The sequence below is a fragment of the Dufourea novaeangliae genome, unplaced genomic scaffold (assembly GCF_001272555.1).
Source record: "Dufourea novaeangliae isolate 0120121106 unplaced genomic scaffold, ASM127255v1 scaffold248, whole genome shotgun sequence".
Taxonomy (NCBI): Eukaryota; Metazoa; Arthropoda; class Insecta; order Hymenoptera; family Halictidae; genus Dufourea; species Dufourea novaeangliae.
This window is the reverse complement of record NW_015374156.1, coordinates 85380-99468: the sequence shown is the minus strand read 5'-3', so window position 1 is coordinate 99468 and position 14089 is coordinate 85380. Positions and strand designations below refer to the sequence as shown.

Here is a 14089-nt window from a genome sequence, read left to right as displayed (position 1 = left end):
AGTTTTAGTTAAAACTTTCACAGAGCCTTTTCTAACCTCTTAAAGACTAAATTGTCCGTAATTATTCAACTTCTTTATTAAAATTTGCAGTAATACATACATACTCGCATAAAATCTTATACAGAATTAATTAATTACTGTGCATATAATAAAAGATAAGCATTAAATTTTTAAATACTTTTTTACATATTCAAATTCTATAAAAAGATTTAAAATATTTGCATCAATTTATTTAAGAAGAAATTTTCTATAAAATCATATTTCATTTAATTACTGAATAGTAATTATTTATAACATTTATTTAAATTATAAAATGCTTTTTGATGTGAAATACGTGTTATCATTCTATTTAGTGTTCAGCAAATTGAATGTTCAAGTGTTTATATAGATGAGTTGTACATAATTAGAATTAACAATATAAGTTTGTTTATAAAGCGAGACAATTACATGCACATAAGAACAACAAAATTATATAGATTATTATTATATAAACATTAATAATAGTATAACAATATTAACCGTTTATAGTAATAACAATAATAATATTTTATGCATACATTCATTATTAATTCTTATTTTATAATCTTGTATGCTAAAGAATAGTCGTTTAAGTTGGAATATTTAAACATAATAACTATGAAAAAACTATTTACAGAAAAACAAAACTATTCAAAGGAATTTACAAAAACTCATGTGTTTAATTTGAAATAGGCGCGGATTTAGGGTCTGTACGCAACGCATATAAATATTGTGCAAACGTGTGTATAAAATAAATTATCTAGTGACTTTCTCGTTACAGAGTTAAAAGTGGTAACATCTAGCATAAACCTTATCGTTTTCCGTCAAAAGTATTCAAGGTGGAAGTTACTATCGCCATTTCGTACCTCGTTTCACTATTAGAGTCACAAAAGTTTCTTCCCTTTCTATTTTTAATTTCATTTCGCCAAAAAAGGTCGCAACTGGTCGCAACCACATGTAAGTAACATATCACTATAATTTCATAGTAACATATTTGCTAGTGAAAAATGCCTCGGAGGAAGTTCGAGCGAGTTCGTATTACGAAGTGACTCGCGTATCATCAGTTACTAGGGCACGCCAAGGGCCGGTTGTTTTTAGACTTATCTTTTGCGTTTATACTCTACGCACGGTATCGTTCTTTCGAAATTTAGCTTTTCTAATTGCTCAGAGTCTTGCAATAATAATTACTGTATTTACTTGAATAAAAGGAAATTGTTTTTTTATTTGATTGATTGAAAATTTGATAACTTTCGTGGCCTTGAAAAATATACAAGCGTCTTCTACGTTTCCCGGAACATGGACTCCCAACAGGTTTTCAAATAATTTATTTTATCAATTTATTTTTGTCGTAAAGTTCTGAACTTTTCGGAATTATTTTTAAAGAATATTAGCCTTTCAAATTTCCTGAAATGAATGGTATATTTATTGGTTTGCTTACTGTACAAGACACCTGTTCTTGCAGTGAACTTCAATTAGCCATTGTGTGAAGGTTTACTAATTGATGTTCTTGAAATGTAGTTTCTCCATTTCAGGAAATTTAAAGAAAGTGCATATTACACTTATATGTAACACCTTTTTCCATAGGTATCCATATTTAATGAGTACTCAAGATTTTTTTTGGATTTACTTAAAATATTATTTTATATTTCTAATACGTTTATAAAATTTATTATTTTCTAAAAATTGAGAATAAAGTTAGAAAAAAATATTTTGTTAAGAAAAAGCATTCAATTTTGACGATTTAAATTAACAAGGCGTTTAATAAAATTTTTTAAACAACTTTTATTTAATAAATGCTTCGCCTTTAGGTGTACTTTACAAGTACTTATAATCATTTTATAGAATAGAAGGCATCCCATCAGCTTTGTAAATTTGATCAAAGCTCAAATATAATTAACACTAAATTATAAATAAAATAATAAAAGAATATTAATTTAAATTGTCGTAGCATATGTTATAAGCCAAAAATTAAATATTTTTTATCTTTTTTTATTATCATATTGGTTTTACCCCAAACATTTATAATTATACTTGTTAAAATATGCTACAAATGTAGGTGTTTAAAATATAAATCTTGTTGTTAACTCTTTGCCTTACAATATCAAGTCAAATTCGTGGTAAAAATTTCAGGCAAAAGTGAATATGCATAAAAATTATGCATATTGCAAAAATTGAAGCAAAATATTATTTTACTGGGATCCATGTGTAATTTTTAAAGTAAATGTACACATATGTTCAATGTAGAATTCTGTCTTCTAATAAATTATTAACAGTAAGGTAGCACTGATGAAAGTATTTGCAAAAAATCGTAAGGCAAAGGATTATTATCTTGTATATGTAATAAAAGTGAGAATTACATGAAAACTTTAGATTTAAATTTAAAATTATTTAACTTGGGAGTAGATGCTCTACGGTTGAGAAAACCAACATTGTCTCTTACAACTTGTGGGATCATGCCTTAAATGAGAATAGCTTCACGGAAAGCAGCAACACTGGAAGGTGTTGGATCACATTTCAAAACATAAAATCGTCAGTCGAAAAGACCAATGTGTGCCTACTCCCGGGTTACTAACACAATCACAGCAGCTATAAAGTAATGATTAATAATAACATTTTTTCTGTTTTCAGAAAATGGTTTCATCTAATCAACCGGTAAGAACAATGCTAATAGAAAATTATATTACTTATCTTGAATCGTTTAATAATTTCATTATTTGTGCACTGTATACTACATTTTTTGTATTTGAAACAAAGTATAAACACTGTAGGTACGTAATGTATTATTCTTAATTTTATTTATATATTTTAGAAGACTAAAGTAATTTTTAAATTAACAAGCTCAATAACATTACATTATCATTGTTGTGTGATTTCTGTAATTCTTTTATATAATTTGAGCAAGAGTAAATGAGTCTCAAACAGACACCATACTTTTGAGGAACAAAGGTATGGTCGATTTTAGAGGTACAAAGCAAATACAAAATTGTTTTCTTTCCTTTCTATAGATTGATTTATAATTATATGTATTACAATTACATACATGGATATGCTAAAGAACCGCGACTAACGACATATTTAAATTTTCCAGAGGAAAACAAAAATATTTGTGGGTCGGTTACCAGAGAATTGTCGCAACGATGAGTTGCGACAATTATTTTTACGTTTTGGCGAGGTAACGGAATGCGATGTCATGAATCGGTATGGGTTTGTCCACATGGCACGAGAGGAAGACGCAGCTGCAGCGATCAAAGCTCTTCACAATTCCAACTTCAAAGGGGCGACGATCAATGTGGAACAGTCGACCGGCAAGTCACGCAGTGGAGGAGGAGGACGCAGGGATGGAGATAGAAGAACTGGACCAATGAGAGGTGGTAGAGGAGGACGAGACGGTGGTAGAGACGCTCGTCCGGGACCATACAATGATAGAAGAGGTCAGTACATATGCCTTTTTTTTTTTAATATTAATTTCAACTGAACTATTTTCACATTGCTGATAATATGATTGTGCTTTATCATATGCTCGTATTCTGAAAATTTAAATAATTTGAAAACGGTAACAATGAGAAAATATTCCAACTCGTTGGTTACGATGGATCTGCTGCAGGTGGCGTCGCAACGGGGTACACCGATTACAATCGTGGCGCTGGAGACTTTAGTGGACGTGGAGCAGACTTTGGTACTGGATACACCGATCGTGGAGCATATGGGCAAAACGTGGGAAGCGCGGCAATGGGTTACACATCTACAGCACCTGGAATGGGAGGAGGATATGGACCAGCGACTGGAGCCGTCGGAGGATATGGACCAACAGCCACAGCCGATTACGGTCGAACAGCAGACTATAGCCGTGCCGCAGACTTTGGAGCAAGAACCGATTATGGGAATCCTTGTGGTAGGTGTCTCTAATTTGGCTTTTGGTATCCACTAAATTTTGTTTTCACACGGTAGATATGTTCTCGAAAAATCCGCGTAATAAAAAAAAACACGTGCAAAGATAGATAAATATATTCTTTATTTCAGTCTCACAGCCAAGAAATTTCGACTTGGGTTTACAACATAACCTAACCTTGCATTGTTGACTTAACCCATGCATTCTTCTCATTAATTCTCCTCTTTCATTCTTCTTCTGTCTTAAATCTTGACTTATTTATTATTATTTATTTCTTATTGCCTTATTGCACATTTGTTCCTTTCCTTCCTCCTTCTCCATTTCAAATCCCTAAGCCATTTTGTTATCCTCACGTATTTTCTTCCACTCACCACGTCTTCTATTCAAACCCCTCTTTCTATTGTTTCACAATCTCTCACTAAATGTTCTAGCGTTCCTTATCTGTCCTCGCATAAGTTACAATTTCTTTCTTCTTTCTCCTAATATCTATTCCACCTTCTTGAACTTCTATACCTTCCCTGAGCTATTAACTGCTGGCTCTCACCCTTTCCTTTCTTACTTACTTACTTACATATTTCGGTAATCCTACTGTTCTAATGAATTTGTATCTATAATTGTTTATCCTGTTCCTGTTGCTGTATCTCTAAGTCTCTTCTTCTAAGTTTCTCTTTCATTTCCTCTCCTTCTCTTCTGAGTAAATCCACTCCCTGCTTAACTCAACCCATTGCTTTTTTAACATACGTAATGACAAAATGCGTGCATATGAAAAAATTGAGGATTGTTTTCAAATCATAAGAAGCCAGTAAATGTAATACGATAAACCAATTAAGAATTTTTTAATTAAGGGCAATTTCCGAGAAATATAAGCAATATTTTTGTTGGAATTAAAATTGAGTGAAGGTTTTTGAAAAGTTGAATTTATCCGATCGCGTTCGATCAAAATGAATCGAGTAAAAAAGGTCCATGCAAATACAGAATTAAATATATTTAAAAAGTTCTCGGAATGAAGTATGAATGAATGACATTTAGTAGTTCTGAAAGTTTTAGTTTGCCAAAGATTTTTATTTGTCATATGGATAACGTAACGTTTTGAGTGGCTATACTACACGGTACTTTGTGTACAGTTGCTTGAGTAAAAGTGCTTTTACTCGAGAACTTTTTCAATCATCAACAGATATAAAAATACATAATTCATCTAATACGAAGCATTTTATTTACAGTAGTCGGAGGTGGAATGACTGGAGATTTTAATCGCGGTGCACCTGGTCCTATGGATTACGGACGTACTGATAATTTCGGTGCAAACCGTACGGTTGATTATACAGCTAGAAATGATTATGATCGAACTGCAACTGGACCTATGAGAAACGGTGGTGGCGCTGTAGCCACTACTGGATATGGAACAGGGTACACAGATGTAGGATATGATGAAAGCCACTGGTAAAGTAATCTAAATTATTTATTTTCCAGCTTTAGATTTAATTTTATAATTTAAATACCGATATAAAAGAAATACCGAGTTAAAATAATATACATATATTATAGACTACACTTGGTTGCATTTTTTGAAATATTAATTTAGGTAGTCAAAGTTCAAGCCAATATGTATTAAAACAGAAAAGACGTTATTTTCTACTTTTTTCATTAGTAAAATTCCGGAAAGTTTTCTCAACAAAAAGGAATACGTATCGTAAAAGAACAAACTTTTTCAACATTTTAAAAACTCGAAACAACAATTATGAATTGAAACTTCACTTTTATTCTAACCTGTGATGCTTTTACTAATTTAATCTGTACAAGTAAAATGTGTACTAAATAGATTATACTTGAGCAAAAACTTTCATGCATTACCCAGGATAGAGTGAAAATAAGTTCACATATTCCGATTGTGTATGACAGGGGTTATCCGGGCGGGCCTGGGGATATGATGGGTGGGTCCGGGGGTGTAAGTCAGGGAGTTTCGATGGCCTTTGACAGGAGGGACGGTCCCCCTGTTAATGATATGCCTCCATTTAACAGGCCAATGAGTACTGGACCTAGCTACAGCACTGGGGCACCTAGTTACAGCACTGGTCCTGGACCACAAGCAGATATGTTTAGTAGAAGACCTGGCAGTGCCGTCCCCAGTGGTGGATATCCGCCTGTTGGTGGAGGGTACGTTCAGATCTATTTTTATTTATGTAGTGGTATCCCACCCTTTTACAAAGGAAGTTCGGTAATCCGAAAAATTCGTTTTTTTTTAAATTCTGTAGGTTTGTAGGGGACTTCAAATTTTTTTCCTTTGCTACTTTTTGGTTCTTTAATATGGAAACACGTTTTAAATGTTAATGTGTTTTCCTATATATTTTGAAAACTATATCAGATACAAAACATTTTATAGCTTCTTCTATTCTATAAAATTGTGCAATGAAATTGTTAATCATTTATTAATTAATAAATAAATTTTTAAGAATTTCATTGTAGTTTCATATAGCATAAAAAACCATTAAATTTTAATTTAAAAACTTTTGTATATCTAGTATAGCTTTCAATATATACAGGAAAATAGGAAAATACATTGGCATTTAAGCTGTGTTTTAATCACAAAGAACCGAAAAGTAGCAAAAAGAATATGAATTTTCGAGTTACCGACATTTCTTTGTTAGCGAGTCACAATCATTCGTCCTAAAGTGACATTTCACGTGAAACCGGACATTTTGTGGAGTAACATTTTGGATTTTGTTGACACTTGGATATGTTGTAATCTTTAGTGATATATAAACGTATCTCGAAGAATTTTTGAAAATTTTAAGAATTATTGATTCTACAGTTGTTTGGAATATAGTGTCAACCTTTTTTCACTAAATCATAACTGTTGAACTAACAAACCGATCAAAATGAACTTAATTTGATGCTTATAGTGGAGACAAGAGTACTTAAAAAAATATTTCAGTTAAAAATATATTTTTTAACCATTTATTTTGCAATTGTTTCAAAGAAATGCAATGTTATAATCGCAGGATATTATTTAAACATTTGAAAAAAATTGATAATGCAGTCCTATTGATTCTCTCTATGCACAAATTTTCAAAAATATGGAGATTTTAAAATTGGCTATATGAAAATTAATTGAAGTTAACACTGCGTTGAATTACACAGGCTCGATCGCCCAAGTCGTGCGGTACTAGGCTAGCCGGTACGCTTCGGCTGGTCGAGCCGATGTACTTCGACATAGCGTTAATTTCAATCAATTTTTGAAATATTGTTGAAAATTTGTCCATAAGGCGGACAAATAGGACTGTATTCTCAATTTTTTTTCAACTTTTTCAATACTACCACGCTATTGTAAAATTGCATTTCTTTAAAACAATTGCAAAATAAATGGTTAAAATATATTTTTTTTTAACTGAAATAATTTTGATTAGGTACTGTTATGTCTCCACTGTAAGTACCCACAAAACTCATTTTGATAAGTTTCTTAGTTCAACAGTTATGATTTATTGAAAAAAGGTTGACACTATATTTCAAATACCTGTAGAATCAACAATTTATAAACTTATAGAGATATATATATAGATAAAATATATAGAGATACGTTTATATATCACTAAAGATTACAACATATCCAAGTGTCAACAAAATCTAAAATGTTACTCCAAAAAGTGTCCGATTTCGCGTAGAATACCCCCAAAGTATCAGATGACGTCATTTCCGTGGTTACTTCTCATTTATCTCTATTTACAAGTTACTTTAGCACTGATTCCATTTAATACATATGTGGGTCATTTGAAAAGTTTTGGGCGTGGAGTGCAAAGACAACTTATATTATTTTAAAAATTTCTTTATCTTTCAATATAATTCGCTTTAACATTAATGCATTTGAACCAACATTCTAAGCAGTCTTGAGAAATTTTCATTCGAATTTGTTTTTGATCAATTGTTAGGAAATGCAGCACACAACATAAAAGTACTTTTGTTCAAACAACTGTATAAGTACAAATGAAATCCACCGACGAACTAAGAATTTCAGAACTAGTAATGTTATCTATACCTCATTCCGAGAACTTTTCAAGTGACCCACGTATCGTACTTTTACCGAGAGAAAGATCGTGTTACTTATTTTATTCAAAAGTGTATTCATTTTTAATGCTATTATTTAAATAAAATAAAAAGATTGTTTAATTTTGTCTATAGTTATACCGAGGGATACGACAGACCAGATGCATATGGTCCTCCGCGCGGTGGTGGACGGTAAGTTTTTTCCCTTCGTATTTTGTTTTAAATATATTACACTTTACACGACTGCGTTTTCCAAAGTGATATGTCACAGCGTTGAAGAGCGACAATTAATTTCTGCGAATGATCGTTCATTAATTATGCGACCACGCTCTTTTTGCGCAACGTATTCTATTCGGTTTAACGCTGCTCTATCTCAGTGTGCTCACGTTTCATGCGTATCGATATAGGCTGAATATTTTCTGTAAAAGTATAAGGTGTGACACTTAGCGCGACCGTGGGTATGCTCTTTGATTATAAAAAGCGTATTCTTGTGTATGCAACGATACACAGTTGATTTATTATCATCGAAAAAATAAAAGTAATCGTTCTGCGACTTTTCTAATATTGAGTGTAAAAGAGAACAGAGGTGGTAGTATTCACAGTTGAGAAATTTTAGTTTTTATTAGTATATCTGGAGAATACTATAAATTATATACGTACTCGTTCAATGAATAACCTAAAACTTATATTGTAAATAGAGTGGACTATTGTTAGAAGCATGAAGTAAAAATCTGAAACATGTCCTTTGTGAGCTTGTGAGAATAGAAGGCTTCAAAGGATGAAGGTATTATGTTACAAATAATGTATTAAATTTGTAGTGAACGGAGTTTAAAGGTTATTCTTCGTTCATTACGTCCTTAAATACACGTCCTTCATCCTCTTCCCTATTCTTTTTATTTTGTGATTGGACATAGTGAAAGAACACACACCACCTTCATTTGCTAAGAAAACTTAATTTGCACAAAAATTTAACATAACCCCTTTGACCACTGGAGTTTTCAATTCAGTTCACTTGGGCGTGATTTTAATGCAAATGGACTGCTAATGGTAGGTATTAGACGCAACAATTTAAAGGGTTCCACTCCATTCATTATAAATTTGAAAAGTTCAAACGTTAATAAGAATTTAAGAGTTGCGCATGGGGGTTATAGCTGTGGAAATATTCATATTTGTTGGAAGATAGTCATTGATCAGATACTACCTCTCTTCTTTTATGTACTCTGCGGTAAAAGTCCGCGAATCGAGCGTCTACGTGATTGAAGACCGTTGCGATTTATCGAAAACGAAGCATAATGGCGTTACGACACTGCGCTGCTGAGCAGCATACATATATTTCCAAGTGCGTGCGGTCGATATTTTTTATTCCTCTTGAAACAAAATCATGCTGGTAATACGTGTATTCTGTTTCAAGATTTATCTATAGCAGGGAGAGCCCGGGTTGCTTACAATGATTGCGTTGCGATGTTGCGTCCGTTAAAAACAATCTAAAGAGAACAACACTCAATATTTATAGTGAAATTTTTCATTAAAATGATCGAGTACGCGAATCGTGGATCGGAAATAACATTAACGACCATTAAAATCGTCTTTTATACGCTCTTGCGACAATGGCGAACGATGCTTCGATGCAGCGATAAAATGAATTTCACTATGTGACAACTTATCAGATGTGGGCAAGATTAGTATCTTATGACTTACGACTCATTTTGTGTTTCAATTTTATGAAACTGATAGTCTTGAAATGATAATTCAACAAAATTCATACTTCAATTTTAAAACTGCATTGACTTTGATTAATAGATCGTTTATAGTATCGATTCAAGGGAAGAGATTTTCATTTGTTTTTATATTGTAATGCAATACTTACTCCCATAGTACTTGTCCAATGAGCATTATCAGAATAAGTACTGCAATACTATCGAGTACTTTACTCAGGTCTGGAAGTTGTGTCATTCCGCAAATGTGTGATTCATGCGTTGCGATAAAGATAATAAAAAGGTATCAAGTTTCCTTCATGTCTTTAGGCGACAGGATTAAATCGTCGACGAAAAAGAAAAAAAGAATTTCTGGTCGAATTCGCGCGTATCAGTGTTACATCTTATACTTTCCAGCTTGTTGCGCCGCTTGCGGCGATCGAGGAGCAATTAATTGTGCGATTTTTCATTTTTTTGACCTTTTAGCTTCCCAGGTCCGGCAGACGCGATGCCACCGAGGTACTAAAAGCGTACTAAAGCAAATACTAAAGCGTATGCGAAAGGCTCCCTTAAAAAAAATGCCTGTTTAGTGGTGGTCGTTCGCTTAAGGAATCGAATACCTAGGAACTGCCCTGCGTCCGACATACAGAGTCCATACCATTACATACGATACTATGTATAATGATAGATACACGATAGAATCTAATGTTTAAATGCTAACTTAAGGTACGGTAAGAATGAGAAGTATCAATGAGTATCATAATCAATAATTGAAACGCAAGCTAAGATCCTTCGAAGAGCAAGAAGATGATCGAAAATCGAAATTGAGATAAAGAATTTGTAACATGGTATCATACAAGGAGTTTTCTGTGTCGTTCATTTTCTTTTTCCAGCAAGGATAGTGGGTATTCCTTTTGTGCGATTTGTGTTCGTAATTCTTTCTCTGATATTTCCTATGTTTTTTCTCTCTCTCTCTCTTTTTTTCTTTTTCGTAGTGGTACACAACCCAGCTTGATACGGTGTGGGTTGAATTATTATCAATTTTTATCTATCTTAAGTCACATGATAATTACACACATTCTAGTATAGATGATTTTTTCGTTATAAGTTTATAATATTTAGATCAACAACAATGGTGACTTAGGCTACTAAGCAAAGAAAATAAAACATGCTGTATAATCTTTTTTTACACGTAAGAACTTGGATAATGTTTTAAATGTTCATTAATAAAGCAACAAAACGTGTTTGCTGAAGTTATCAATGTACCTTGACGGAATGAGAAATAAAACTGAAACGAATACATCATTAACTTTCTCGGCTACATATCTTGAAACTTTACATGAACACCTTATCTGCGATTTCTTTGTATACAGAACTTTTTCTATAGATCCAATCTATTAAATTGATTGCATTGGTCGCACTTTGATTTGTGCTTTTCAAGCAAGACACTGTTATTAAGTCTTCTCTCCGTTGAAATATGCGATGCTGATTAGTCGCTACAAGGAAGGGGATCATCGAAGTCGTTTAAACGCAAGGTCAGGTGAAATGACAAGGTCATTAGATCCGAGCTTCTGCAGTCTTCCAGCGAATCAACTAAGAATAATCAGCGCGCGTGCAAATGTGGTACACATAATCATTATTTTAAAGATGTTCTGCATTACAGAATTGCTTTGCACTTCTTTGAATGGTAGCAATTAAGTCTCTTTGATTCTTAAATAACTATTCCTAGTTTTTGAGTGATTTGATCCACCACGGTATATTGAATGAAATATTAGAATCTTTTTCGCCTTCGATCTTGAATGAGTGATCCATTTAGTATCTTCAAAAATAGTTCATGCATTTTGCTGTACAATGTGTGCACTAAAGGCAAATAATTCAAAAGCTAGGAGAGAAATAGTTTTAAGGAAAATGGAATTGTACTCCATTTATTTGTTAGTATAATATATTCAGTTATTTAATACCAAGATGTTGAGGAATACTTTATCTTGGAAAGAAAAAAAAACGTAAAAATGTTGCCGTATTTGAATGACACATAAAGCAAGATGAAATGCAGAACATTGATTGAAGTTTGATGGAATCTACATGTGTTATACTCAGACAGCGTAATCTTGAATCGTGCGACGAACCCGCGTAAGCGCACCGCACTTCGAATCCTGGTGGCATATCAACGTCAGATTATTGAAGAAACTTAGGCGTGTGGCCCGTAGACGCGACACTCTGGTGAATAGTGCAAGCTTCGATATGCGGATTACGTTCTACAAATTGCGTTTGCGCTCAAAGCTGGCGGTGCTTTGAATTTAAACAGAAGGTATGTTTAACGCGTGCGCCCTTTACTATTTGCTCGTTCAAGCAACAAAAAAAAAAAAAATGAACTGAAGAAATAAATAGACACGTTGTGTCTAGATATCAGTCATACATTGCGAACACTAAAAATTCACGGTAAAAAATGCCGAAAACGTTATGATCGTCGATTGTGAAAGTACCGTTGCGATGATGCTGCGATAGCGATTGCTTTTAGCATTTAATACGCGTCAATTCTAATTCCATCTCTTGATATAATTAGGCCAGTATATTTTTCAAGTTTAATTCAATTTTCTTCAAATAACGTCGTTTTCGAATTTTCAATTTCAATTGTAGTCTCGGAATAAATTTTATAGTTTTTACGTGGTAAAGTAACGGGTTATTCAACTGTGTTATATCAACTTTCCTGATTTACAATTGCAGTGTTAATATTATAGCATACGAAGTCTATAATACAATTCAATATTTTGCTATAATATCATATTTTAAGTATATTCCACGTTGGTCATCAGTAACATCACCGATCAAGTACCTTAATTTTCATTGCTAATTCAATATTATATGTACTGAAATAAAGAAATAAATTCTAAATTATCTTCTGGCGCTAACGGTATTGGTAGATAGTCAATAGTTGTGCCTTTGAAACTGTTATAATTTTTCACAAGCAACAGGATGGAATTAGATTGAATTATATTTCTGCGAATACATTTTTCACATGAATCAATGTGTTGAGTCACCAAATTTCACCTGATTTAAAATATTATCACAATTTGTATATGTTCGTTTTCTTGGACACTATGCACCAAATAATACAATTTTTTTAATAGATTACAAGCGGGATGAGGACACTACTGGACTGTGTGAGATGAACTCAAATTGGATTTATGAGTCCTATTTATACCTTCCTGTACTCAGGTCGGTGGACATAACCTGTGAGAGAAGACAGAAGAAGAAGAAAAAGGATTGTAATTATAGCCATTAAAGTGTAAGAATGAATAATGTTTTTTATTTCAACATTTCCTATTGATACTCTATTGAGCTTTATTATTAATATTCATTATTTCAATGGCAGAAATTATTTGTTACATCATATTATTAATTACTCACTAGCGAAAATGTTACAAACTGTTATTCCTAACAATGTAAAAACCCTCTATTTAAATAGAAGAGTTTTTATGTGATAAGATACAAAGATAATATGTGAAGGTTCTTAAAAAAATTGAAACATTTTCGTATAGAAAGAAATGTGTATGAAATATATTACTCATTGAAAACTATAATAAATTAATTTCATATTTATATATGATTTCACTATAGACGGAGTCGTGTAGTTTCCTAAGATCTGTTCCCCTTACCTCAACCAGCAGTACTACCCCACATAACTTTAATAAGGTGTATGTTAGGCTGGAATGCGTTAATTTTTTCTAAAAACGAAACTAATTATAAAAAGATTTTTCTATAGCTTCTACTTCTTTTTTTATATATAATCGTTATCTTTTCAGTTCTAGTGTCAGTTACAAAACTTCCTGTATAAATATAATATAATCATATGTATAAAATGTAATATGCGCAAGATATAATGCTAAATATTTTACAGTTTAATATTTGTAACAACAAGATACGAAATATGTACCAGTTGAGAGTTCTGTGGTATAGAGTACCAAGTATTTGATCAAATTTGTATCATGTTAACATCGTGTTAAACACTTGATTCCTGTCAAAATAAAAAATACAATTTTCATTTTCTATTCTATTTTTTTTATTATTCTCTTGGTTTTGCGGCAGCTAGTTCGAGTTATTATTTTATGAAAGTATACTACAATTGTCCCATTCCTCTTCATACCAAATAATTTCCAGTAAACAGAAGTTGCATATGTAATTTAACCCTTGAAAAATGAATAAGTCTGGCAAGAACACGGAAGACAAATGCAAAATCATTTTGACACGTGGTAAAATTTATCTTTCACGTAGATTTTAAGAAGAAATTGTGCATCAAATTTTATGTAAATTTTCAAGTTCATGTATTACATTTACATGTAACCTACAAAGAATACGGCAGTATTATATAGATATATATTTAAATAGATTCGCGGGTTAATTACAGAGATATTATATTGCATCACATTTATATCCTGTATATATTGTCACA

The 14089-nt window shown here is 32.3% G+C and overlaps 1 protein-coding gene across 3 annotated transcripts; it reads left to right on the top strand.

The window, feature by feature from the left end:
• The first annotated feature begins 1094 nt into the window (after positions 1 to 1094).
• LOC107191993 (RNA-binding protein 4-like) lies at positions 1095 to 12805 on the top strand. Of its 3 annotated transcripts, none has more exons than XM_015581160.1 (8): positions 1095 to 1329; positions 2647 to 2670; positions 3107 to 3449; positions 3623 to 3910; positions 5128 to 5347; positions 5927 to 6061; positions 8081 to 8137; positions 12768 to 12805. In XM_015581160.1, exons 1-8 carry the CDS (start codon positions 1315 to 1317, stop codon positions 12781 to 12783), a joined length of 1098 nt encoding a protein of 365 aa, XP_015436646.1. In that variant the 5' UTR covers positions 1095 to 1314; the 3' UTR covers positions 12784 to 12805. The 3 variants fall into 3 exon arrangements, with proteins under 3 accessions (XP_015436646.1, XP_015436647.1, XP_015436644.1); XM_015581161.1 differs by lacking the exon at positions 12768 to 12805 and adding an exon at positions 10126 to 10945 and having other exon boundaries at positions 3107 to 3386; XM_015581158.1 differs by lacking the exon at positions 12768 to 12805 and adding an exon at positions 10126 to 10945.
• The last annotated feature ends 1284 nt before the right edge of the window (positions 12806 to 14089 follow it).